Source organism: Felis catus, chromosome E2, assembly GCF_018350175.1.
Source record: "Felis catus isolate Fca126 chromosome E2, F.catus_Fca126_mat1.0, whole genome shotgun sequence".
NCBI classification, from domain to species: Eukaryota; Metazoa; Chordata; class Mammalia; order Carnivora; family Felidae; genus Felis; species Felis catus.
In genome coordinates, this window is record NC_058382.1 from 2899384 (window position 1) to 2922867 (window position 23484).

At 58.6% G+C, this 23484-nt stretch overlaps 2 protein-coding genes across 13 annotated transcripts; both read right to left on the reverse strand.

Annotated features, from left to right (window-relative positions):
- Positions 1 to 244: 244 nt before the first annotated feature.
- U2AF2 (U2 small nuclear RNA auxiliary factor 2) lies at positions 245 to 16983 on the reverse strand. Of its 2 annotated transcripts, none has more exons than XM_011289549.4 (12): positions 16785 to 16983; positions 13041 to 13176; positions 12251 to 12295; positions 11875 to 11978; positions 11435 to 11586; positions 10026 to 10142; positions 9743 to 9881; positions 4936 to 5015; positions 4731 to 4853; positions 4325 to 4423; positions 3864 to 4112; positions 245 to 1001 (listed from the first exon to the last, which is right to left on the reverse strand). In XM_011289549.4, exons 1-12 carry the CDS (start codon positions 16831 to 16833, stop codon positions 867 to 869), a joined length of 1428 nt encoding a protein of 475 aa, XP_011287851.1. In that variant the 5' UTR covers positions 16834 to 16983; the 3' UTR covers positions 245 to 866. The 2 variants fall into 2 exon arrangements, with proteins under 2 accessions (XP_011287851.1, XP_011287852.1); XM_011289550.3 differs by having other exon boundaries at positions 4337 to 4423; positions 16785 to 16981.
- A 1484-nt stretch (positions 16984 to 18467) lies between these two features.
- CCDC106 (coiled-coil domain containing 106) lies at positions 18468 to 23253 on the reverse strand. 11 transcript variants are annotated; one of them, XM_003997389.6, is made up of 6 exons: positions 22945 to 23244; positions 21529 to 21604; positions 21274 to 21381; positions 21003 to 21179; positions 19725 to 19937; positions 18468 to 19365 (listed from the first exon to the last, which is right to left on the reverse strand). In XM_003997389.6, the coding sequence occupies exons 2-6, from the start codon at positions 21557 to 21559 to the stop codon at positions 19049 to 19051; spliced, it is 846 nt and encodes a 281-aa protein (XP_003997438.3). In that variant the 5' UTR covers positions 21560 to 21604; positions 22945 to 23244; the 3' UTR covers positions 18468 to 19048. The 11 variants fall into 11 exon arrangements, with proteins under 11 accessions (XP_003997438.3, XP_019674655.3, XP_023100784.1 ...); XM_019819096.3 differs by having other exon boundaries at positions 21529 to 21670; positions 22945 to 23243; XM_023245016.2 differs by lacking the exon at positions 22945 to 23244 and adding an exon at positions 22261 to 22508 and having other exon boundaries at positions 19725 to 19831; positions 21003 to 21177.
- Between the last annotated feature and the right edge of the window lie 231 nt (positions 23254 to 23484).

A 23484-nucleotide genomic window follows, 5' to 3' on the forward strand; every position in this document is an offset into this window, starting at 1 on the left:
AGGCCACACCCCCGGCACCCCGCGGTGCTCTAGGCGCCCCCTCTCCTTGCCCAGCGGGCGCACACGCGGAGCCCCGCCCCCAAGCGCCTGCCCCGGGCAACCGGCCACGCAGGCGGGGGTGTGCCCGGCAGGGCGCGCCAAGGGCGCCGCGGCCGGAGGGCAGGGACAGCCAGGCGCCCGCAGCCTAGGGCCAATGACCGGGGTGGGGGCACGGGGTACACACACCGGACACAGAGCAGCTCCGTAAAGTAAAATACAACAAAATGTTTAATGAGCAAATTCGTCTTAGCAAATATGAAACTGCCACAGAGAGGAGAGGGACGGGGCCACGGGGCTGGGGCACAGGTCGGGGAAGACTAAGGAGAAGAGAATCAACTACGTAAGAAACCGGGGAGGGCGGGCACCAGGGAGAGGACCAGAGGCCAAGAGGACGGGAGCTGTGGTCCTGGAAAGGGAGAAGGCAGGGCTCTGGGGGTCGGACAACAAAATTCAAAATAGTTTGGCCATAAAATATAAACACACTATGTTTCTACGGTGGGGAAGGGGAGAAAGAGGGTAAAAGGGAGGAGAGGCTGTTTTGGGGAGGGGCTCTGGGGGTCCTACCCCGCCCTGCTGTGCACCCCCTCCCCATCCCGACCCCTTCCCTCTGTGTCTGGGTGCATGTGTCTGTGTGGGCCTGTGCGCGCACTTCCCCAATTCCCTCCCCACCCCAACCCCCACCCCACCCTAATTGCTGCCATTCCAGTTGCTGCCGGCTGTCATTCGGCTGTCACTCCTCTGCCCATCTTCTTCAGAGGGAGAAAAGAGGGGGGGTGGGAGGGGGAGCAGCCCCCAGCCAGCCCTTCCCCCACCCTCCCCCTCCACCTCTACCAGAAGTCCCGGCGGTGGTAAGAGTCGGGGTCACAGTATTTTGTGACAACCACTCTGTTGGCGAACTTGCGACCCGTCAGGCCCTGCATGGCTTTCTGGCAGTCAAACACAGAGGTGAACTCCACGAAGATCTGCGGGGATAAGAGACCGGTTGTGAAGGCAAGGTGGCCTTTCAGCCTCCAAGGACAAACTGGCTCAGTCAGAGCAACCAGCCAGCATCTACCCAAAACCCAGAACTCCACAGGAGGGAGAGGGCCTCGCTACAGGTTTGGGAGCATTTGGCCAACGTCCTGCAGAACCCCAGGATCAAAGAGGCATGCAGAGTGAGGAAGAACAGAGGGGAGCTAGAGTCAAGAGTCACATGGGACACCTGCACGCTCGCCAAGGAAAGAGGTCACTTGTGTGGAATGTCTTCCCTGTACCGGGCATTGTGCCGGGTGCTCCCCAAGCTCCCCCCAAGGGCCATGTTCTCCCCAGAGGACAGATGAAGGGAAGCTCAGAAATTAAGATTCAAACCCAAGGTGATTTAAAAAAAAAAAAAAAAAAAAAAAAAATCCCAGATATTTGACCCAATGAAGTTTCTCATCTTGTTTAAACCACCAGTTTACAGGAAGTGGAGGGAGGGAGAGGATAATACCAGCCTAATGCTCAATACGGGATTCTGTTAATACAAATCTGACCTATTGCTTCAACAAAATGGCTGGGGGAGGGGGGGCAGAGACAATTATGTAGAACTGATAAATTTCGATAAAGTTTTATTAAACAAAATGGCATGAATCCTTGTTTGGATCCTTAAACAATATAAAAAGTCTTTTGAAACGTAAAGGAAATCTGAACACAAACTTAAATACATCCTCAGGATAATTTTGTTACTGTAATAACAGTATTGTAGCTTCATTAAGATTTTTTTTTAGAAATGATCTGTTAAAACGTTTAGAGCAGCACTTCTCAAAACCAGCTTGTGTGTCCCCAGGCGACATTCTGCAATGTCTGGAGACGTTTTTGGTGGTCACAAAGGGGGATCCGATGCTACCATCTAGGAGGTGCTTCCATTTACTGGGTGGAGGCTGGGAATGGAGCTTAACATCCAAAAAGCACACAGCACAAAAGCCAAAGCAAGTTTTACCAGGCCCCAAATATTAATAAGTTCAGATATTATAGAAACGCCCTTGTTTGTCACAGGTAAAACTTGGAAATCTGCTTTAAATTATTTTAGGAAAAAAAAAGGGAAACTGGGAAGCTAAATATAGAAACTAAGAATGACTAGATATGGATAACCTGAAGCTGGGTGATGGGGCATCACAACGCTGCTATGTATGCTCAATACAACTTAAATGATGTACTGTAATACACCACTACGATGACTCTACTCTTATAAATGTTTGAAAAGAATGAAAAGTTTCAAAACAAAAGAGGCAGGATGATCCCAGAGACCAGCCAGGTCTTCCCATTCATCCTTCCCCCAAGTATTTACTCCGCCCCTCAAGAGCCAGCCTCCATTCCAGCATCTGTCATAGCACTGACTGCAAAGGACATGCGGGGAGTGGGTGTTTCTGCCACACAGTGAGGACTGGGCAGGAAAACGGGAGAGGACATAATGCCCATCCGCCCCCTCCCCTCACCCAAGCCCTGTCGTCCCTTGGCCCCCGATGCTCTTTCCACTGCTTCCTGGGCAAGTTCATCCAGCTGACACCAAAACAGGGGTCAGTATGTTGACGACACCTACACTTCTATCAGACCTCATGCCTGGGACGCAGCTCTGTCCTGCTCACGGCTTCCTACACATCTCTGCTGAGGTGTCAACCTGCCCATCGACACTGACCCCCTCCCCAACAAACCTGCTCAACTCCCTCGCTTCCTTCTCACCTGCCAGTTCCACCCAATCACCAAAGCCACAAGTCTGAGCATTTTACTGGACTCCTCTTCCCCCTGCAGCATAACTCAAATCAGTGGGCATTTACAGGTAATGTGTTTCTCAAATCCACGGACTTATTTCTCTCCATCTGCCTGATCACCATCTTTCACCGAGCTGATCACAAGCTGTTAGTTGCCAAAGCTCCAGAGATCTTACCACTATCCCCTCTGCCCCCTCCAAATTCCCAGGCTGCGGAGTCCAGCCCTGCAGGGTAGAGGAGGGACTGGCTCTGTAATCCCTGGCCACCCCTACCTTATTCTAACGAACCGTCTCCATGTGCCAGGCCACAGACCACAGTTGGGACCTTTCAAAGGCTTCCTGCTCACTGCAGAAAACACCCAACATTCCTCTGGGGCTGATTTGCCACCCTGGGCCTCAGCCCCCAATCCCATCTGCTTTATTCTGCTCAGGCTGCCTGGTCACTGTCCCCAAAGATACCAGGAGATCTATGCTCACTGGGCTCCCTGGCCAGGACCCTACCTGCCTGCTGGGATAACCTGGTGTCACTTGGACCTGCTTAATACTGCCTCTTGGCCTCCAATCTCAACACTGCATCCAGAGCACTCCTCCTCCCTTCCCAGGTACCACCTAAGGTGGCAGATATGTTGTCTGACAAGGCTGGCCCCAGGACTTGGCCAGCTAAAGCCTGAATCACTAGGTGAGTGGCTGGATGAACCTAAGTCACCCCCTCTTTCATGCCTCCCAAGGAGAGCGGAAGGTGCAGACTCCTGGCAGGGGGCCAGAAGTGACATGCCTCAGTGGGCTGGGAAATGTGACTGTATGGCCTGTGTCCTCTGAGGTAGGGCCCAGAAGGCTGCTGTGGGAGTCCAGAGTCGCACAGGGAAGCTTAGCGAGTACCTGGCACCCAGGAGACACAAGCGTGCTTTGCTGCCATTGAGACCAATGGTCAGCACTTTTCTCCCCACTGCACAGACAAGACCAAACCACTTGCGAGAGGTCATGAGACAGACCAAAGCTATGACAGTTGCGGGGCCACACTCCCTGGGGACACCACACCATGCGGGGAAAGGAGAGGGGAAGGGTGGGCACGCACGCACACGCACACACACGCACACACCTTTCCACAGCCGGGCACCTCGACGCCATCCACAGGCCGGGGGATCTCAATGGACTTGACGAGCCCATACTTGCTGCACTCATCCCGCACGTCCTCCACAATCTCCTCGTACTCCTCGTCGTCCAGCAGCTCCTCAGGCAGCACCATGTTCATGAGGCACAGGACCTCAGTCGGGTGGCCGCCCATCTGCACCTGGGAGCTCATCAGGCCTGGCACTTGCAGGGTCACGGGGGTCTGGTTGATGGTGCTCTGTGGGGCAAAGGGCAGAGCAGTCACAGCCAAGGCCACACCAGCTGCCCAGAGGCCTACCCAGGGAAAACCAGGCCCTGCCCCTGTAAGGCTCAGGTGCCCACTCAGCACCACCAAAAAGCCAGAGCCAAAGACTTAGAAGGACCTCCTCCCAGCCCCACCCACCCCACCCCACCCCCAGGTGTCCCTCTAGCCAATGGAAAATGACGTGCCGGGGGGCTCACCAGCGTGGCATTCTTGGCTCCCACACTTGCCCTCTGCACGAGCAGTTTCTTATCCCCCAGCTGCATCCCGTTCAGCCCTGCGATGGCCTGTGTTTGAAGGGCGAGGGGTGGGGGGGGGGGTGCGGCGAAGAGGTGCGGGTTAGGGGCCAGGAGCTTGACACCTCCCCACAAGCCCCAATACCCCAGAGCCGGGCATTGGTGGGGGAGAGGGGAAGGCAAAGGGGTCAGAGCTTGGAAAGAGCCAGAACCGAGGGAAAGGGCTCAAGTCCCCCACGCAGGGCCCCACTGCAGGCCGGCCTCCTCCCGCCCATCCAGAGGAGGGGAGACCAGTGTGGACACAGAGCAAGGTGCAGGGCAAGGACGGACGTAGCAGCACCAGGGGCCCGGGGCTCACCTGATCTGTAACGTTGATGTCCACGTACTCACAGAAGGCATAGCCCTTGGAGAGCCCCGTGGCACTGTCCTTGACCAGGTTGAAGGCCTTGAGAGGCCCGAATGATGTCAGCAGCTCTTTTACCTGAGACAGGGCCGCAACTCTGTCAGGGCTGGTTTGGGTAAAGGCTGGGAGGGGAGCAGTCAGGAGGAGGCGAGGGGTCTACCTGGTCATCATTCAGGTAATTGGGTAAGCCCCCGATGAACAGCTTGTGGGCAGAGTCCGGGACCACGGTGGACACAACTCCTGGGGGAAAAGGGGAGTAAGTAGGCTTTGGTCCCCAAGGCAGGAGCTTTACCCAGCACACAGGGACAGGCCCATTATGCCTGCTGTGGTGACAACAGGCCCACATCCCGCCATCCACAAGCTTACCCCAGGCATAGCAGCCCAGCCACGGCTGACAGAAACGGGTCTCCCAAACCTGCCCAGCCTCCGAGCGCCCCAATAGCAGCTCTCCTTGGGGCGCATGGCAGCACGACGGCAGACAGCCCCGGTGGGAGCCCCAAAGACGCAAGCTCATGTCCCAAACCCGCCAACCACGGCAGGTCATGTCTGCGCTCATCCCACGGGCACACCCACCACCCCCCCCTTCCACATCTCTCAGGCCACAGCTCCACCCCCCTTCCCTACCACCCGATGTCTAGCTCAGGTCTCGGGCTGACCCTCGGTCCCTTCCTCTGTGGTCCTGCACATTTCACGGCTACAACAGCCCGGCACTGTCACACACAGCAGACCAGGGAGTGCCTCGGAGAGGCCTGCTGCTCAGGGTCCAGGGTCCACGAGGGCAGGGACGTGCCCAGTTCACTCAGTACCCAGACCCTGGAGCCCAGGAGGGCTGTCACAGTGCAGTCACACCAGCAGAGTGCCTTTAACGACCACTCTGCGTCTACCCCAACCCTACCGTCTCCACTCGTCTTTGGATTCAGGGGCCTGCCAGGTGGCTCAGCCCAGGGTCCTAACACCTCCCAGAGGCTCCCATCAGGTGTGAGCTACCCAGGGCTCGAAGGAAGGGAAACACCACCCACCCAGCCTGACCGGTTCCTGACTTTCCAAGTCCAGACCCTCCCTCAATGGCTGCATGACCTGGCCCTCCTCTGCAGTCCGCACCAAGTGGCTGCGCCCCACTTCCTCCTGACCTGGGGAGGGACAGGGGGGCCTCAGACCCAAAGCAGGGTGTGCCCTCTCCCACCACCCCAGCCACTCTGACCACCAGAGCCGAGCACCACCAGGGTGTCCGAAGAAAGATAAGCAGAGGCCACAGGCCAGGCCCTGCACATCAAACTCGTGAAACCCGATGCCTTGATGCTCTCCAAAGCCGTATCGCAGCAAGACACAACAGACTAAGGCACAGGAAGGAATTAGTCCCCTGCAGTCGCCCAGACAGAAAGAGGGGCCTCCAAGCACCCGCCCCCCGCCCCCATCAATCACAACCCGACAGGTAGCTCTCAGCAAGCTACGGGCTTTGCCTACACAGGCACCACCGCTCTGACCGACGGCAGACAAGCACACGGGCAGGAGTCTCATCACCCCAACAGGGCAGTGCCAGAGCCAGGGGCGCCTCAGCCATCAGGCCCAGGCTGTGCCAGGCACCCCAGGGAAGCACACAGTGCCGAGGGCATCGGGGACAGAGGCTCAAACCCAGGATGCAGCCCCAAGTGAGCCTCCCTGAGCCTCAGTGTTCTCATCTGTGAACCAGGGAGAAACCTCACACCTACAACAGAGAATGACTCACAAGGCCCACACCTAAAACGGGGCCTGAGGCAAGGCTGGCCAGGACCAGCGAGATGCCAAGGCCCCAGTGGCTGCAGACCCCATGTGGACAATAGTTCTGAAGCTGGGCAGAAGGACTCATGCGAGGGTGATGCAAACTGGGAGCCCAGGCCAGTCCTGGTGCCCAAAATCAAGCCCTCGGCAACATCCCCTCCCAACACAATGGGCAGGCTCTTCCCTGATCACACAACCTCTTCCCTCAGAGGGGCCACGGGGCACTCCCCTCTCATCCTCAATCTTGAAGCCTCACCTCCTCCCAAAGGCCATGCTGTACCCCCAACGACCAAGCAATCCTTTCTCGTGCACTTCCTCCTCAGCAGAGGGACCCTGCTACATGCGCTAACCACAGAACCTGGCAGAGCAGGGCCCTGCTGAGGGAGCAGGTGCAGAGGCGAAGCCCCACTGGCAGGAGTCCAGTGGGGGAAAGCACCAAGCACAAAGCCTGGCAGCGGGAAGGTGTGGAGGGCCAAACTAAATTCACAAACTCAAAGGGTTCTGTGCTTTCCTGCCTCCAAAGACAGCTCTGGCTCTCCCTGCCTCCCCCCTTCTTATCTTAAAGGACAGTCAGGACCCCCACATCAGCACTGAACAGCTGGGTCTGACTTTGGTGGGAACAAATTTAAGGTTTCATGACTCCAGGTGATGCATATTTACTTTCAAGTCAACACGATTCCATCAAGACAAGGAAGTCACTTTCCAGGTTCCTGAATTGTTTCTCTTCCAACCACAAATAGCTGAACTTTATCAAACACTTTCCCCTTTAGCCTCTTTATATAGTAAGATTGACTTACTTTTTTCCGAAAAGCAAAGATCAAAACGTGAACTTCACCATGGAAAAAGCCCGAGCGGAGGATGCTTAACCTGAAGACAGATTCACACTTCCTGCGACATCCCACTACCCGCCCAGGCCCCTCTGGACAGGCAAACCTCATGTGAGAAGATCCACGAGTGACCCTTCAGCTGTTTAATCACAGCAACAGCCCCTCCATCAAGGGCAAGACCACCCCGAGCCGCTGTCCCTGGATGGGAGATGTCCACTCCCACAGGGTGAAGGACACGCGCAGAAGGCAGCACAAGAAGATGGCAGAGTGACGACTCTGGACACGAGCCAGGTCCCCTGGGAGACCACTAATCATGCCCTTGCCTTGCTGGCCTTCTGAGATGGGCTCACAGTCTCCACAATGGCAGCAGGCAAACCTTTCAATGAAAAACCAGGCGGCAAATATTTTCAGTCTGTCACACAGTCCTGACACAGGATCTCTGTCACCCAACTTGGCCACTCCAACACAAAAACACAGATAATAAGCAATGAGTGGGCTGGGCTATGTGCCAATAAATCGTTAAAAAACAGGCAGGGGGCACCTGGCTAGCTCAGTTGGTAGAGCATGTGCCTCTTGATTTCAGGTGCATGAGTTTGTGCTCCACGTTGGGTTTGAAGCCCACTTTAAAATTTTTTTTTTCCTTGTTAGTATTTATTCATTTTTTTTTTATAAAGACAGAGCGTGAGTTGGGGAGGGGCAGAGAAAGAGACACAGAATCCAAAGCAGGCTCCAGGCTCTGCACAGAGCCCAACGTGGGGCTCGAACTCACGGACCGTGAGATCATGACCTGAGCCAAAGTTAGATGCTCAACCGACTGAGCCACCCAGGTGCCCCAGGAGCCCACTTTAAAGAAATAAACAGAAAGCCACGTGTGGCCTCCTACCTGTCACCTGCTGACCATGTACTTACTATAGGGCTGTCACAAATATTAACATGATCCACAGCCCACTTGGGGCAGAGCCTGACGCAGCAGGCAGCAGCAACCGGTTATAAAAATATAACGTCCTGGGGCGCCTGGGTGGCGCAGTCGGTTAAGCGTCTGACTTCAGCCAGGTCACGATCTCGCAGTCCGGGAGTTCGAGCCCCGCGTCGGGCTCTGGGCTGATGGCTCAGAGCCTGGAGCCTGTTTCCGATTCTGTGTCTCCCTCTCTCTCTGCCCCTCCCCCGTTCATGCTCTGTCTCTCTCTGTCCCAAAAATAAATAAACGTTGAAAGAAAAAAAAAATTTTTTAAAAAACAAAATAAAAATATAACGTCCTGAATCTACTTAACAAAAAAACAATATTCCATAGTTCCACCTGGCAAACGGTCCCACAGATGCGTGCACAAAAAGAAGGTCATCAGGCTGTGCATTTAGAGTGCGTCAGCATGTGTCACGTATCGTTTCTTGAAAGAATTAAAGAAATCCGCTGAATTTACCAAATTATTACAGCGGAAGACACTGGAGACAAGCTGGGGAACCAGCCTCCAGTCCTGAGGCGCCTGCCAGCCTCCCTGGGACTCCACGTCCCTGACTCTGCCAAGGGTGGACTCAATTTCTAAAAGGTGTCCTTCGGTGCAAAGCCTCGGCCAGCTGCTTACTTGCTCCCCACCCAGAGCACCAGTGCTCACCCACCTTTCCTGGGAGAACTCCAGGGGCCTGAGACGACAGAACTGGCTCCCCCAAGCCCACAACACTCCCACAGAGGCCCCAATCCTCTCTTACACCCGTCTGCCCACAGGGGCCCGCAAACAGCCTGGAGATCGAGTCAGGCCTGCTGTCTGTTTCTGTACTTCCCGCTACTGCAGGACCTGTGGGTATTTTATGAAACCAAAACGTTGCCGAGCGTAACTGATAAAGGATGTGGCGCACAGCCAGGCCCGTTCGATTAGGTATCACAGGAGGCTGCGTGCAGACTACACCATCGCCACAGAACAGTCGTGACCAAAACGTACAGCTCACGAAACCAAAAACATCCACTCTCCGACCCTCTGCAGAATAAGCTTGCTGGCCCCAGGTCTGCCGTGCTCTCTACTGACCAGGACCGGACACAGCTATGGGGTATGGCCCGGAGCACGAGACTGAAGAGAAACTAGGACCAAAATAGGAGGGAACACCCAGATGCCGAACTCACACTGGGAACTCAATTGCAAACCGCTGACCTGCTTGTGCTCACACTGACTTCCCAGGTCCCAGAAAAGGAACGACAGGCAGGCTGCAAGCCCCTCACCTCCCTCGACACCTCCCACGACCCTGGCTCTGCCACTTATGAGCTGTGCATCCTCAAGCGGGGAGGACACCAAGCTCTAAAGGTTTGGGGAAACGGATGAGAAGCACTCACACCACTTCCCAAGCAGCTCTGGCTGGGTTGGGGAGAGAAGGGCGGACGAGTCCCCCACTCACCAGGCACGTAGACAGAGGGGTTCTCCGACATGCCAGGCAGGGGCTGGTAGTCATGAGGCCTGCGGATCTTCAGCGACTGGCCTTGGAAGATGATGCCATCAAAAGCCATGGCCTGGGTGGTCTCATCCACGGAGCGAAACTGCAAGAGAAGCGGGTGGTGAGGGTCAGGGAACCCAGCAGACAACAGCCTGCAAAAGGGCCTAGGGCAAACAAGAGCTGCTACAGAGCCACAGGGACCAGGAGGAACACACACTTCCCTGAGCCCACCGTGCACCCAGCTCACCTCCAAGAAAGCAAAGTTCTTGTCCTGGTTAATCTGCACAGCCAAGACGGGGTTGCCAGGGGCCTGGGTCAGCCCCCCAAGGCGCATCTGGGCGTTGAAGAAATCCATCATGGCCTCCTGCAGAGGGAATAGGAGACAGGGGGGGGCGGGGGAAGGGAGGTGGAGAGAGGAGGGGAGGGTGAGAGAGGGAGACACAGACGGGTTTGGGGGTGAGGGGAAGGGAGGGGGTGGGGAAGGGTGGAAGAAGGGAGGGAACAGTGAAATAGAGATGGGGGCAGAGAGATCAATAGTAGGAACAGAAGCAGTAGAAAAATGGGAGAACAGGGAGGAAGGAGGCAGAAGCAAAAGACAGCCAGAGGCCAGGAGCGTGGGGCAGGCCACAGGGGCCCCAACCAGAAAAGAGACGTCATTCAAGAAAAGTGCAGGGAGACAGTGACAACAAAAAGAGAGTAAAAAAGCACGAGATAGAACAGAAAACGAAACGTAAAAAAAAAAAAAACAAAAAACCGTCCAATACCGACAAGAAGAAAGCAGTAAGAAAGCAAGAAAGAAAAACCCAGCAGGGACACAGAGCACCAAGTCAGAGAAAAAGAGGAGTGAAGGGACAGGGAAGGTGGAGGAGAGGAGGGCAAGGGTGGGAGGGCGGGCGGGAGGGGAGGAGAAAAGAGTGATGTGGCGGGATCTGGCCCTGGAGTCCGGGGGCTGCTTTATCAAACGTAGCAAAGTGCAGGTTGAGAAAGTCAGAATGGACCTTACTTGCCTTCGACGACGGTAGCAAACTTTTTGTTGCTACGAGGGATCTCAGCCCCACAATATTTCACTTTAAAGAGAAATGGAAACAACTCTTTGATCTCGGGATTCTCGGGGTGCCATGGGAAGGGGTTGGGGAGAGGGGGAGGGGAGAGGAGCGGTGGGGAAGGTAGGGGAGGTCAGGGCCATCAAAAACAAAAGAGCAGCGACCATGGGAGGGACGTGGGGAGAGGATGGGAACAGGCGGCAGAGAACCAGAGACGTGTCAGAGAAAACCGAGGGGAGCGTGCGTCTGTGTGTGTGTGTGTGTGTGTGTGTGTGTGTGTGTGTGCGCGCGTGCGAGTCTCCCTCTCTGTCTCTCTCGAAACGGACTCGTGGATTTTCGTAGGTTCGTTATGTGTGTGCTTGATCCCTGGGTTGCTGGAGGAGGTTGGGAGAGGGGAGACGGGAGAGGGGAAGAGGAGGGAGGGAGAGGGCCACCCCCAGCCCGGCCCCTGGCTGGCTCAACTCCATCGGTCCATCTGGGAGGGGGCCGGGGGGCCTTGCAGGAGCAGAATCTGACCCGTGCAGGTAGGGGGAGGGAAGGGGGGGAGGGGAGGAATGGGTAGGGCAATCGGGGAGAGGGTAGGGGCAGGGAAAAGGCAGGGGGCGGGCAGTACCTCAGTGATGCCAAAGGGGATGTTGCCCACGTAGAGACGCCGGGCCTGTCTGGTCATCTGGCTCCCGACCACGGGCACCGGCGTCGGGGTCACAGCCAGGCCGTCAGGGGTCATGGTGGGAAGAAGGGCGGTGGCTGGAATCTGACCCGCGGCTTCAAGAGGAGAACAATAGGATTCGATGGCAGCAGGGCAATCCCCTACACCCCCCGCCCCGTTCAGGGACCACCGCACACCTGGGAGGGCGGCTCCACATGGACCAGTCCCACCGAGGCCTCATCCAGGCCCCCAGCACCTACTCCACGGGAGGCTTCAGAAAGGCAGAAGCCAGAGAGCCCAGGGCAGGAGCCTCATCGTCCCTCACCACCCCACCCACCAAGAACAGGGTCTGTTCCCTCAACCACCCAGCAAGTTAAAGTAAGGAGGGGGCGGCCCCAGCCCACCTTGCATGGCCTTGTACTGCATGGGGGTGATGTGCTCAAAGCCAGGTGGCGGTACATCCCAGTATTTACGGACCTTCTTCTTCTTTTCGTGGCGGGGGGAGCGACTGGGAGGGCGGGAGGGGAGAGTGGGGCAGGACAACCTCAGTCTGACCAAAGGTGGGCCTGTGAGCCCCCCCAGGCCCCCCAGCCCCCCACCAGCAGTGCAGCACTCTCCAGAAGGGAGAGGATCTGGGTCAGGGCCGCGCCCAGGCCTGGGGGAGGTGCCGGTCTCAAGGCAGTGCTTGGGCCAGGGCTGGACAAGGACAGGGCAGGGTGCAGGAGGGAGAGGGCAAAGGGAGGGGACGTCGGAGTGGAAGGGGCAGGAAGAGAAGCTCACATCAATCCACCGTGCTCCTCTTTAGCGCCTCTGGTCAAAGGTTTGCTGGGGGGTGGGAGGGAAAGGTATGGGGAGGGGTGACTGGGGACCCTTGTCTTCCCCACACGTCACACCTCCCCGAGGGCTCCGAGCCCCAGGGCTGGGGGCAGGGCCGAGGTGAACAAGCAACAAGCAGGCCCCCTCGGCCCTACCATTCCCCCCAGCCCCCCCATCCCAGGAAAGAGGAACTATGCGAGAAGGGCCACACAGACCACTTTCTACTTGGAGAAACTGAGATGGAACGAAACAGAACTTCCACCTGCCCACCCTTCCTCACCTAAGGGGACAGAGAACAAACAGGGGACCCTGGGAAGGGAAAAGGCATTAGAAGAGCAGAAAGCAGCTAAAGGTGGGGGCGGGGTGGGAGATGCTGCCCCCCCTCCAAGAACTCCCTGTTCTCAGAAGGCAGAGCACAGGCCTCAGAAGACCATCCCAAGAGAACCACAGAAAGACAGCAGAGAGCAAAAAAGGAAGGAGCCCTAGGAGACGGGCTGGGGCAGCCCTCACGAAGAAGGAAATAGTCGATGCCCTGACGCTAGACTCACCTCCAAGAAACTACTGCCCCCACCGACCCATCAGAAACTAAACTCTAGAAACAACTGAACTCAAGACAGACAAGCCCCAGACCCCTCCCCCAGACACAGAGAAGAGCCACAGAGGCCCAGGCACACCAGGTACATGTGCAGGGACACCCTACACCCGCTGGCTCACCCCCACCTGTGCCCAGCCAGGGGTCCCCCAGCCCTGGTACCTTCGCCGCCGCCTGTCCCGGGAGGCGCTGCGCTGGTCCCGGTTGCGCCGGTCGCGGCTCCGGCTCCGGCGCTTGCGGTCCCGGCTTCGAGAGCGGCTGTGACTACGCTTCCGGTGTCGGTTCTCCTTGTCTCTCTCTGGGCCAGGGGGAGGGGGAGGAGACTGAGCTGAGGGAGGACACGGCCCAGCCCACCCGCTCACTGGTGGCTATGCCCCAAGCCCCAGGGAGGCCACCCCCAAGGGGAAGGGATTCGATGGAGGAGGGGAGATAGCAGGCTTCCTGGGTCCACAAGCGAATCCAGGGACCTTAGGGGACCAAGGGGACGGGAGCTGGTTACCTGAGGGGAGAGGGCCTGGAAATGCCCCCGGGGTGTAAGATACCTGAGGACGCTCAGGAGGAGCTGGGGAGCCAGAGAAGACAGAGGAGGCTGGCTCCTGGTCCCCCTCGAGGGCTGAGGGGCCTGACCCCAGGGTCGTCCCTGAGAGGGGCAGGGCTAGAGGCTGGGGAATCAAGAGACCCAATGATGTTTTCCTGAATGAAGGAAACTGGCGACCCCTCAGGAAAGACCTCCTCAACCAGCTGGCACCCACAGCCCCACCATCAGGCCCCAGGCACCAGACAGAGATCTGATAGCCCCAGAAAGCCAAGACACCCAACAGTCCCTTCCCAACCAGGTGAAGAATACAAGAGTCCCTCTTCTAGGGAGGTGCCCCTTCCTGAATTTGGGCTAAAGAGGAGGTGCCAGGAGGAGTGTGCCCTGCCCACTCCGGCCCACTGCCCCTCGCAGGCTGGCATCCCAAACCACCCCTACCTGCCCATCGTACAAGCCAGTACAAGAGAAACCAGGGTCCAGCCCCCAGTTGGCTCATACTTTTCGGGTGGCGCCTAGAACAGAGCACAGCCTTGCCTGTAAAACCAGACACCTCTGCTCAACAGACCTCTCACCTGGGAAGGAGGTGCAGGCCCTGTCACAGTGTATTTCCTCACCCTTAGTTCAAAGACACCCTGGACTCCCCAACTACCCGTGTCCAGGGACAAAAAAAGGAAGAGGCAATAAGGACAGGGCGTTAAAGTGGACTTTGGCCTCACCCGTACTACTTTATACTATACGCTTCTTCAGACAATTAAATGTGAACTTCCTGTAGATTGAGTCTCAATTCCTGAACCACTCGGGAAAGGTGCTCCTTCCAAGCACCTCAGAAGAAAACACACAGCAGCAAACACCAGAATGCTCCTGAGAGCAGGCTCCGTACTTAGTCCCACTTGCTCTCGATCCTCACCACTGCTTTGAGAAAACACTGTGGCCGCTCAATAGGAAAAATGAGGCACAAGGAGCTCGTGTAACTTGCCTGTGGCCAAAAAGCAACAGAAGAGTGAAGCGTGAATGTGAACAACGTAACATCAGCAAGTACAGTTATCAACACCTGGGCACACATCTTAACACAAAGCAGGCAGAACTCACTAGGGTCTGCCTAGAACCACTAACGACAACATCATTATCTCCTTGAAAACTAAAGAAAAAAAAACAAAAAAGACCGGAAGCAACACGAAGTAGAAGACAAACACGGAGGCCTGGCACTGGCACAGGGAGGAGCTGTGGCCTTGGACCGCTGGCTTCACGCTTGTAAGAGGAGCAGGGTGTGAGCCCCAAGCACTTTTCCTGCGGCTGAGGCTCTGAAACAGACATGCAGGCAGAGGGACCAAGAGGAAATGGTGATGCCTGCAGGGGTGGCGGCTGAGATCAGACAGGGAACTTAATGCCCTGGAGACACAGGTGCGGCACACACAGGCAGGGGCTGAAGCTCAGAGGCCGGCCCACAAAGACAAAGATCCACAGGCAAGGCAACACGTGGACAGAGTTTCCTGCCCCCAACACGAGAAAAGGAGCTTCGCCGCTCAAAATGCTGTGGGCACATTGTGGAACAGCTCCACTAACCCAGGGGACACGCCAGGGCTGCGAGCGTGGCCTCCCGGTGCCAGTGGGGACACCCAGGGAGAACCCAGGCAGCACACGCGCCAGCACCTCATGGAAGAACTCAATCAGCTCCACCTGGCAGCCCGGCCTACTGCAACTTGGCCTCGCAGCCAGCCAGACTCAGGAGGGTTTCAGCTTTTTGCCTTACCAACGTGTATAAAACCCCGGAAAAACAACCCAACCTTTCCTTAAACAAAGGTTGTACCTACCCCAAGTGCGTGAGCACCTGGCAGAAAACATCTGAAAAACACCTTTCCCTGACGGTGCCAGTTAGGAGAGTGAAGACACGCGTTTCTCCTCAGTATTACACTAAGGACGTTTTCACAATAGAAGAGGCGTCACTTACTAGGCACTTCACGCGTGCCAAGCCACACGCCACACGTTCGTACACGTTACCCCCATTTAACCTCAGCTCTGCCTCTCACCAGCTGAAACCTGGGAGAAGTGTTTAAACTCTTTGAGCCACTTTTCTCGTCTGCAAAAGGAAGGAAATCATCAGCATCACATGGCGATTACAAGGATCCACTTAGAAAAACTACAAAGGGCTTAACAAAGTGCCTGGCACTTGACAAGCACCCAGAGTTTAACTATCAAGGATTGTTACTACCATCCTGGTTAATTCCAAAATCGCAGTGACAAAACAAAGAGTCAACGTACAAACCCCGACGAGACTAACACAGAAATACGGAGGCAGCACAGCTGCTGGGCAACAAAGGAGGTGTCCGAACCCAGGAACGCCCAACTCCAAAGCCCACATCACGTAGAAACAGACACCCCATGTGCGCTCTCCCCAGACGCTGTCTCCTAGGCCAGCCACCCCCGACCGACTTCTAGACAGGGTTCGCTGCGCCCCCCGTTCAGGCCTCCCAACGCGGGCAGCTTCTGCCTCAAGCCCCCCACCTTCGCTCTCAAAACGACCTAAAGACAGGACGAATTTTTGCAGCGCCTAACGACTGTCGTCGTCCGGACGTTCTTGCGGCCCCTGTGCTGCTTCGCACCAGCACGACCCCACGCCTTGCTAACTCGGTACCACCGGGGGTAACGTCCCCCGCCCTCATCTCCACGGCGACCAGATTTAGGAGGCTTAATCTGTGCCCTGAGACTGGCCCGGACACGGGGGCCGCTCTCTAGCTGGGAGGGGACAAGACGCAAACACCCCGCGACCGTCGGGACTCCCAGAAGTCCCGTGTCGGAAGCACACACGCGTGTCCTCTCTCACGAGCCACACCGCGTCACGCTTGCCGATACCCGGGCGGGGACCCAGCCGGGCCCCACGTGAAGGGGGTTAGCAACCGCCATTTTGGAACAAAGGGGGCGTGGAGACCCGGGCCGCTGGCCCGACCGGAAGCGGAAGTGCCGGGGCAGCGGGAAATAAAGGAGGCTTTGCGGGATCTGATACCTGTAATCTTTCAGTTTAAAAAAAAAAAAAAAAAAAAAAAAGAACGGAAAAGAAGAGAATGGGGAGTCCGCGAGGGGACACCCGGCGGGTCCGCGCCGCCTCCGCCGCGGACCACGTGGGGTGTAGAACGGCGCGCGCCGCGCATGCGTCCAGGACCCGCGCCCACCGCCCCCTCCTCTCTCCTCCCCTCCCCTCCCGCGCGCGGCGGCACGCCGGGTGGTCACGTGAACCAGGCGCGCGCCACGGAGCGGTGGGGGGTGCGCAGCGCGGCCCTGAAAGGAGGGGGAAGAGAGGGGGGGAAAATGGCGGGGGACACGGAGAGAGGCGCGGAGCCGCCCCGCCCGCCGCCCCGTGCCCCCAGCGCCCTCACCTTGCTTATTTTCGTTGAGCTGCCGCTCGAACTCGTCGAAGTCCGACATGCTGAGGCGGCCGCGTAAGGGCCCTGTGCAGCTCTGGCCTCGCCTTGCCGCCCGCCCGCTCTGGCCGCTTCGGCTACTTCCGCCGCTCGCTTCGGCTACTTCCGGCCGCCGCCGGCGCTCCGCCGCCTCCTACCTAATCAAGCCCGGGCCGCCCGCCCCGCCCCGCCCCGGCTCCGCCCCTCACCCCGCCCGCCCGCCCGCCCACGAGGTGTCCCTCCCCCCTGCCCGAGCCTGGCTCCAAATAGCGTCGGCTATTTCCGGACCGTAGAAGAAATCGGGAGCGGCTGTTTCGGCTGATTCCGGAAACACCCGAAGCGAGGATTTCACCGGCTTCCCAGGCTATCGTAACTTTTCGGAAACTAGCTCCTCAACGTTCGGGTGTTTCCGTAGGTCCGCGCGTTCCTCTGCGCCCAGCCCCCCCCCACCCCAAGGGTTCGGCTTCTTCCGACAATTCAAACCGTCCCAGTCTTTGGCTGCTCCAGCAGATTTCCCCCGCTCTTCTCCGCTGACCCTATCGAGCTACTTCCAACAATCAATCCTAACCGTGCGGAACTTCTGCACTTTCTGTAGATTTCCAGCACTCGCTCTCGGACCCAGCCAGAGGATTAAATCCGATGCCAAGGTTCGGCTCTTTCCGGACACTGCACTCACTCGCTCCTCCCCGGCCGGAGAACTTCGGCTCCTTCCGCCACCACTTCGGGAAGGCCTCACTCCCGGGAGACAGCCTCGGTTTTTTCCGGCGGCGCTTCGGCTCCTTCCGGCTTCGGGAAGAGAAAAGGGAGGGAGGACAGAAGCGAGGTTGGTCAGGAGAAGGGATACAGAAAAAGGGCGGAGTCCCGGCTCTCTGCACCTGGCTCTCCGGGTGGGGAGAGTGGAGGAAAAGAAGGACCGATCTCGCGGAGGGCCTTAGAAGGTTGCGCGAGACAAAAGCTGCCAGCGAGGTGAAGGGTGCGCGCGGCCGCTGCGGAGGTTGCCAGCGCGGCTTTGTGCGCCTGCGCAGGTGGAAGAGGAGGGGAGCGAGATGGCCTTCTGCGCCTGCGTAGAGATCAGTCTGAGGCGAGGTTTCTCACTGTTCCGGGAGGCAAGTGGGTTCCAGAGCCCCTAGCACGCGTGCGCGAGGCTTTCCCTTCCTCCGAGAAGGGTACCGAACTCCAGACCGTTAAGCAAAGCCGCTCGCTCCTGGTTGCTGTGGCAACCGCGTCAGCGCACTTGCCCCCTCCCGCAGCGCAGGCGCAGCAGGCAACGTAGGGGGCACTTCCGGAAAGCAGTAATCTAGCACTACCGCCTCCTGGCGGGCGGACGCAGGAGCCTCCGCCCGGATGTGCAGTTTCCCTCTTCTGCGGTCGCTCCTGCCAGCGGTCATTGAGTCCCCGTCTCCTGCCCCAGCGCCTCTAGTCGAGATAGGCCCGCGGGTGGTGTTGACGCCTCCCTTCCCGAGCTCTGCCCCTCCAAGTTCCCTGGGGCACAGCTGCTTTTGCTCCTCCCGGCCCTCCCTCCGGGGGTGCTAATTACACCCTGTCTCCCCAACCTCCGGGTTCCTGCCTGACCGCCCGCTCCTCGGAGCTCCCCGGAGCCCCCGTCACGGTCTCCGAGGCAACGGCCACCCCCTCCAAGAAGAGACCGGGCCTCCTTTATTCCAAATTTTATCTTCTCTCTTTAATTTAAATTCTCTGAATAATTCTTTCTCACGTAGACTCGGGGCAGTCCGGGATGTGGATGGGGAGCTCCTGGCAGAGTGGGCCAGCCTCTCCTCGGGGCTGAGGATTGACACGGGGTATGTACAGGGCCCGGCCCCGCAGAGAGTCTCGCAGTCCTCCCACCCCCTCCTCCACGAGGAAGGGCCCGGTGAGGGCAGGACGGTGCAGCTCACGGGGGAGGAGTGCCCACGTTCAGGAAAGCGCAGACACCGACCCCCTGGGCAGTAGCTCTTGGGAGACTGGCTAACTGGAACTCCTCCCCAGGGGATGCAGAGGAAGGGGAGGATGCTAGGAACGTGAGAGGCAAGGAGGGAGTCAGATCTACATACAAGGGACCCGGGGCAGGAGTGGGGATCTGCAGGACGAGGGGAGGCGAACGCAGAAACACGCCGCCCGCCCACCCCCCAGGCCCTCTGGAGGAGCACACCACTCATGCACACGCTTGCCACTGCCAGGAGGGGCAGAGGAGGGAGGGACGTGGGGGCCGAAGGGCGTGTCCCGGGCCAGGTGGGGCAGAATCACCGCTTGAAGCGGTAGGTGATGGGAAGCAGCAGCTTGCTCTTCTTGAGGGCCTGCACCTTCTTAAGGGTTTCGTCGTCCAGGGCCAGGAAGCAGCGGCGCGAGTACTCGAGCAGGCGCTCCTTGGAGGGGTCGAACTCGCCCACCTCAGCCAGCTTCTCGGGGGCTACGATGAGAAGCTCTGCGATGGGTGTGGTCAGCGCCACCGTGTTGCGATCTACTCGGTGGTGCTCGAAGGCCCGAGACATGCTCTTCAGCTTCTGGAAGGTGCCCAGGATCTTCTTGTATCGGCAAAGGACACCGTCTGCATCCTTTACTGCAGGGCCGGGCCGGGGCACAGAGACAGACATGAGAGGGACAGAGGCGGACACAGGGGGCAGATGGGGAGCCCAATACAGGAAGAACTGCAGAACAAAATGGGAATCAGGACAAGGAGCAGCTGGGAGCCATGGTGAGACAGTGGCACCAGGGAAAAGGAGGAGCCTTCTCCCCTCCCCATGTTGCTGATGAGGAGCCTGAGGCTCAGGGCAGGGTGACCCCAGGAGGCAAAGCCGGTGAGGAGGGACCGCAGAGCAGGACCCCACGGGCAGGCTGGGACAACCAGGCTAGGGGAGAAGGGAGGGCCTCCTGGGGCATCACAGCAGGCCCCTCCCCCCATCCCTGCTCCTTGCTCACCCCGCTGCCTCTCCCGGGCCTTGGGCTTCCCGAAGCGCCTCCGGCCAGCACTTCCCTTCTGCTTCTGCCTCTTCCTCTCCACGGCACTGCCTTCTTCAGATGCTCCGCTGAGCGAGGAGGCCGCAGACTCAGGGTCTGAGGCCTCACCCCCAGCCCCACCCCGGCCATCCCCTTCAGCCCGCCTGGGCCCAGGCTTCACCCGGCAGTGGTCCTCTGGAGAGAGGTAGAGAGAGAGGGACACACATGAACTTCCAGAACAGGGGAGAGGAGGCAGGAAGTCCATCTGCAAGGTGGAGACAGATGTCACACCACACACAGGTCCACAGGAGAGGGGGGCCTCAACCAGGGCTGGAATCCCCAAAGAGACAGTGCATATAGATGTTGCAGTCTCCACCAAGATGGCTGAGTACAGTGCCGGCGGTTGGATTTGGGGGCAGAGATCTTGAGTGGGGCATGGGTTCATGCTCCTCTGACTCCAACTTGACAGCAAGAAGTCTGGAGGAGGAGCTGAGAGGACCAAAACAGGACCTCAGGAGAGTCTCTGTGGGACCTCCAGAAGAGTAGACTAGAAATCCAAGAAGCAAGACCCTGGTTGGGGAAGAGGTTTCAGACCCTGAGAGAAATCCCAGGCTCTGGGTCTAGTGCGCTGGGAAAGTCAGGCACCCACCTTCACCTGGACAGTGTGAGCATCTGAGGCTCTGATGCAGGGGCCACCACCACAAGGTGGGCTGGGGGGACATCCAGTATTGGGGTTCTCACCAAGAAAATTCAGAGGCCCTTGGGCCAAACATCCTGGATAGGTTCCCATCAGCAACCCAGGCCACAGGGAGTTCCAAACCAGAGAGATCCTCAATAACACAGGTGTTGGGGGGGGGGGGGACCAGACCCCTTGCCCAAAGTGTCAGGTGTGAATCACAGGGGAATACGGGGTCCTGCGAGGAAGCCAGTTAGGAGCTGAACATCATGAGGAAAGGAACAGAAGTTGTACTCTCCAAAAATAGGAGCTAAATGTTGGGAAAGGAAAGCCCTGACTATCTGGGGCAAGGGATGGCCACAGGGTCTTGCCCATCAGCAGAAGCAGGAATCAAGCATGAAGGAAGCTGGGCTTGGGGTCCTGGAGACCACCACGAAGTAAGAAGGAGATAACGATGCCAGGTCCCCACTGGGCCACCAAAAGGAAGGGTGTAGGTGCGGAGGGTCCCATATCCCCAGGAAGGGCCGGAGCTGGGTGTCAGGGCCTGGGTATGGGCCAAGGGACTAGATCATCAGGCGCCTCACCTGCATCCATGCGGGCAGATGAGATAAACTTGTCCAGCTGACAACGCAAGAAATCCCTCTCTTCCTCCAGGTCCTCGATGCGTTTCTGTAGCCAGGAGTTCCTTTCCAGGGCCATATGCAGCTGGGCCCTGACCCCATTCATCAGGGCCACAGTCGGGGACGCGGCTTCCGGAGGCTCTAGGGACAGCGGGGAGGCTTGGTCACACCCCAGGCCTCAAGGGCCCTGCACCCCAGCTGCCTGGGGTCCCTCCGAGCCTGCCCCCTAGCTCACCCTCGAAGTTTCCCCGAGAGGGGCTCAGACTGTAAAAGATCTGTGGGTCTAGGTGGGGCGTCTCATCGAAGGGGATGGAGATCTCGAAGGCCTCATCGTCTTTCTTCACTGGAGGGGAGAGGCCAGGGGTCACCCCAGGGAAGGCCCCAGGCGCCTCGGACCAGCCCCCAACCACAGCAGCCCTGGGGAGGAAAGGGCAGGGATGGGTAGGGCAGCAGTGGGACCAGGGTCGGGGCAGGGTCCCAGCTTCCTCACGTGTCCTCCTCCGGCTGTTTCGGTCATTCATGGCGCGACCTCAGGTGGACCCGGGCAGCTAAGCGCCTCAGGGGCACTGGACAGAAACGGCAGCCACAGATGGAGGGACATCCCGCGGGAGGTGGGGCCCAACTCCTTAGGGCTGGGGAAATGGGGGTGCTGAAGGCTGGGACTCCTGGGTCTGAGGGAGGAGGGGACCCATACCCTCAGGACCGAGCGGGGACACCCGGGGTTTCAAACTCCAGGGCTCCCAGGGAATGAGGGGGCTGGGAACCCAGACCCCGGGCTACTGAGGGAAGGAGGAGTGGGTTCCCCGCGGGGTCGACAGAGCGGACACATCCTGGCCCGAATGGGTCGGACCCTCATCACAGGTCACCTCGGGGCCAAAAGAGGCGAGAGGTGCGGGGGGGAGGAGACCGTGCCCCAACTTCCAGGCATAGGGTGGGGGTCCGGCCCACGCGAGCGCCTTCCCACGCCCCTCCCCCGCACTCGTGTGGGCGAACAGGGCCCCTCCCCCGTGGTGGAGGGGGCGGGGCGCGTGCGCAGTGCGGGGGAAGGTCACGCGTGGGGATGCGCCCCCGCCCCCGCCCTTTGTCCCCCGGGTGGGAGGGGGAGCGATGTTGCCAGGGGGTCGCAGCGGGAGATGCGCTAGGCCGCGGGTGCTGATGTGGCCACCATCCCCCCGCCCGCAGGTGCCCGGGGTCGGAGGGGCCAGGCCCCGCGCTCACCCACCCGCGCGCGGAATCCGGCCAGGGGACCGACGGCGGCGGCGCCCATGCCCGGCGCCGGGGAGCGTCTGCAAAGTGTCGCGGGGAGTGGAGGGAAGCGCCCACCCGCCGCGGGCGGGGCGGCAGAGGCCCCGAGTGTACGGGCGGGGTGGCGAGTCGGAGGGGCGGGCAGGGACGCCGGCGCTCGCTCGGCCCGCGGGTCGTTGCGCTTCTGCGGGAGTCTCCGGCCCCAGGTGAGGCCCGCCGTTTGCGGCAAAGGCCCGGGCTGCACTTGCGTGACGGCCCCTTGTCGCGCTACCCCGCCCTCCGCGAAGCCTAGGCAGGGAATGTCAAGAAACTCCCAATTCCTGGAGAGCAGCAGGTTCCGGGGGTCCCCGGAGTGGATGGCGACGCACGGAGTGGGGCCCGGGAAAGGGAAGGAGACAACCAGGAAAGTTGAATTGCCGGGAGAATCCTTTTAAACGAAACCCTGGGAACTGGCCATATGGATCCCCGCAACCCGCCACTTCACCCACCGTGTGTGCACCACCATTACAGCCCGACCACACGGTTCCCAGGCCGGGAGGAGGGGGGCGGGGATCTGGAACACCACCACCACTAGCCCCGTGGTAGTGATTACGAGCTGGTTTTGGAACATTCCCACCCAATCTTGGCCGCTCCTCCCCCAAACCCCACTCAGTTTACTCACCTGCAAAGTGGGGAGATTATGATCCCTTTTAGGTTCGTTGTGAGGATGTACTGATATGGTGCTGGCAAAACGCTCAGCCCAGCGCCTGGCCATAGTCTAGGCCCAACAGCGGGGCGCTGTTAGTGTTATTTGAGGTCAGACAGTGGGAGGCTCTTTCCCTCTCTGGGGAGTGGAGATGGCTAATTTGTTCTTCCACCCAAAAAGAGGTCGGAAGAAGAAATGAGGCCCAGCACAGTGCCTGGCACAAAACAGACGCGCAAAGAAAATTCATTAAGAAGGCAGATGTTTATTCGGCTTCCAGCCTCTCCTCCCAGTCACCAGTTGCTACTGGACTTTTCATTTCCTTTTTCTTTCTCTTTTTTTTTTTTTTTTTTTTTTTTTTGCTACTGGAATTTTGGCCAGCTCTATGAGAGCAGGGCTGTAACCTTGCAGGAGAATTTAAAGGTCTGCACCATTTAGAAAGCTGTGGCCACACTCCTCTCCTACCTGCTTCACATCATAGATAAACTGTAGCCTGGGTCAAAACGTCCAGGGGGAGTT

Bases quoted from the DNA above. Each gene is read 5' to 3' on its own strand.
- CCDC106 (XM_003997389.6), bottom strand. From the start codon at position 21,559: ATGAATGACCGAAACAGCCGGAGGAGGACAC. The intron at 21,382-21,528 runs GTGAGGAAGCTG...TCTCCCCTCCAG, and splicing joins AAACAGCCGGAGGAGGACAC to TGAAGAAAGACGATGAGGCC. The intron at 21,180-21,273 runs GTGAGCTAGGGG...CGCTGTCCCTAG, and splicing joins CTCTCGGGGAAACTTCGAGG to AGCCTCCGGAAGCCGCGTCC.
- U2AF2 (XM_011289549.4), bottom strand. From the start codon at position 16,833: ATGTCGGACTTCGACGAGTTCGAGCGGCAGCTCAACGAAAATAAGCAA. The intron at 4,854-4,935 runs GTAGACCCCTCG...GCCCTGTCTCAG, and splicing joins ATTACCTGAATGATGACCAG to GTAAAAGAGCTGCTGACATC. The intron at 4,424-4,730 runs GTGAGCCCCGGG...CTTCAAACACAG, and splicing joins ACATCAACGTTACAGATCAG to GCCATCGCAGGGCTGAACGG.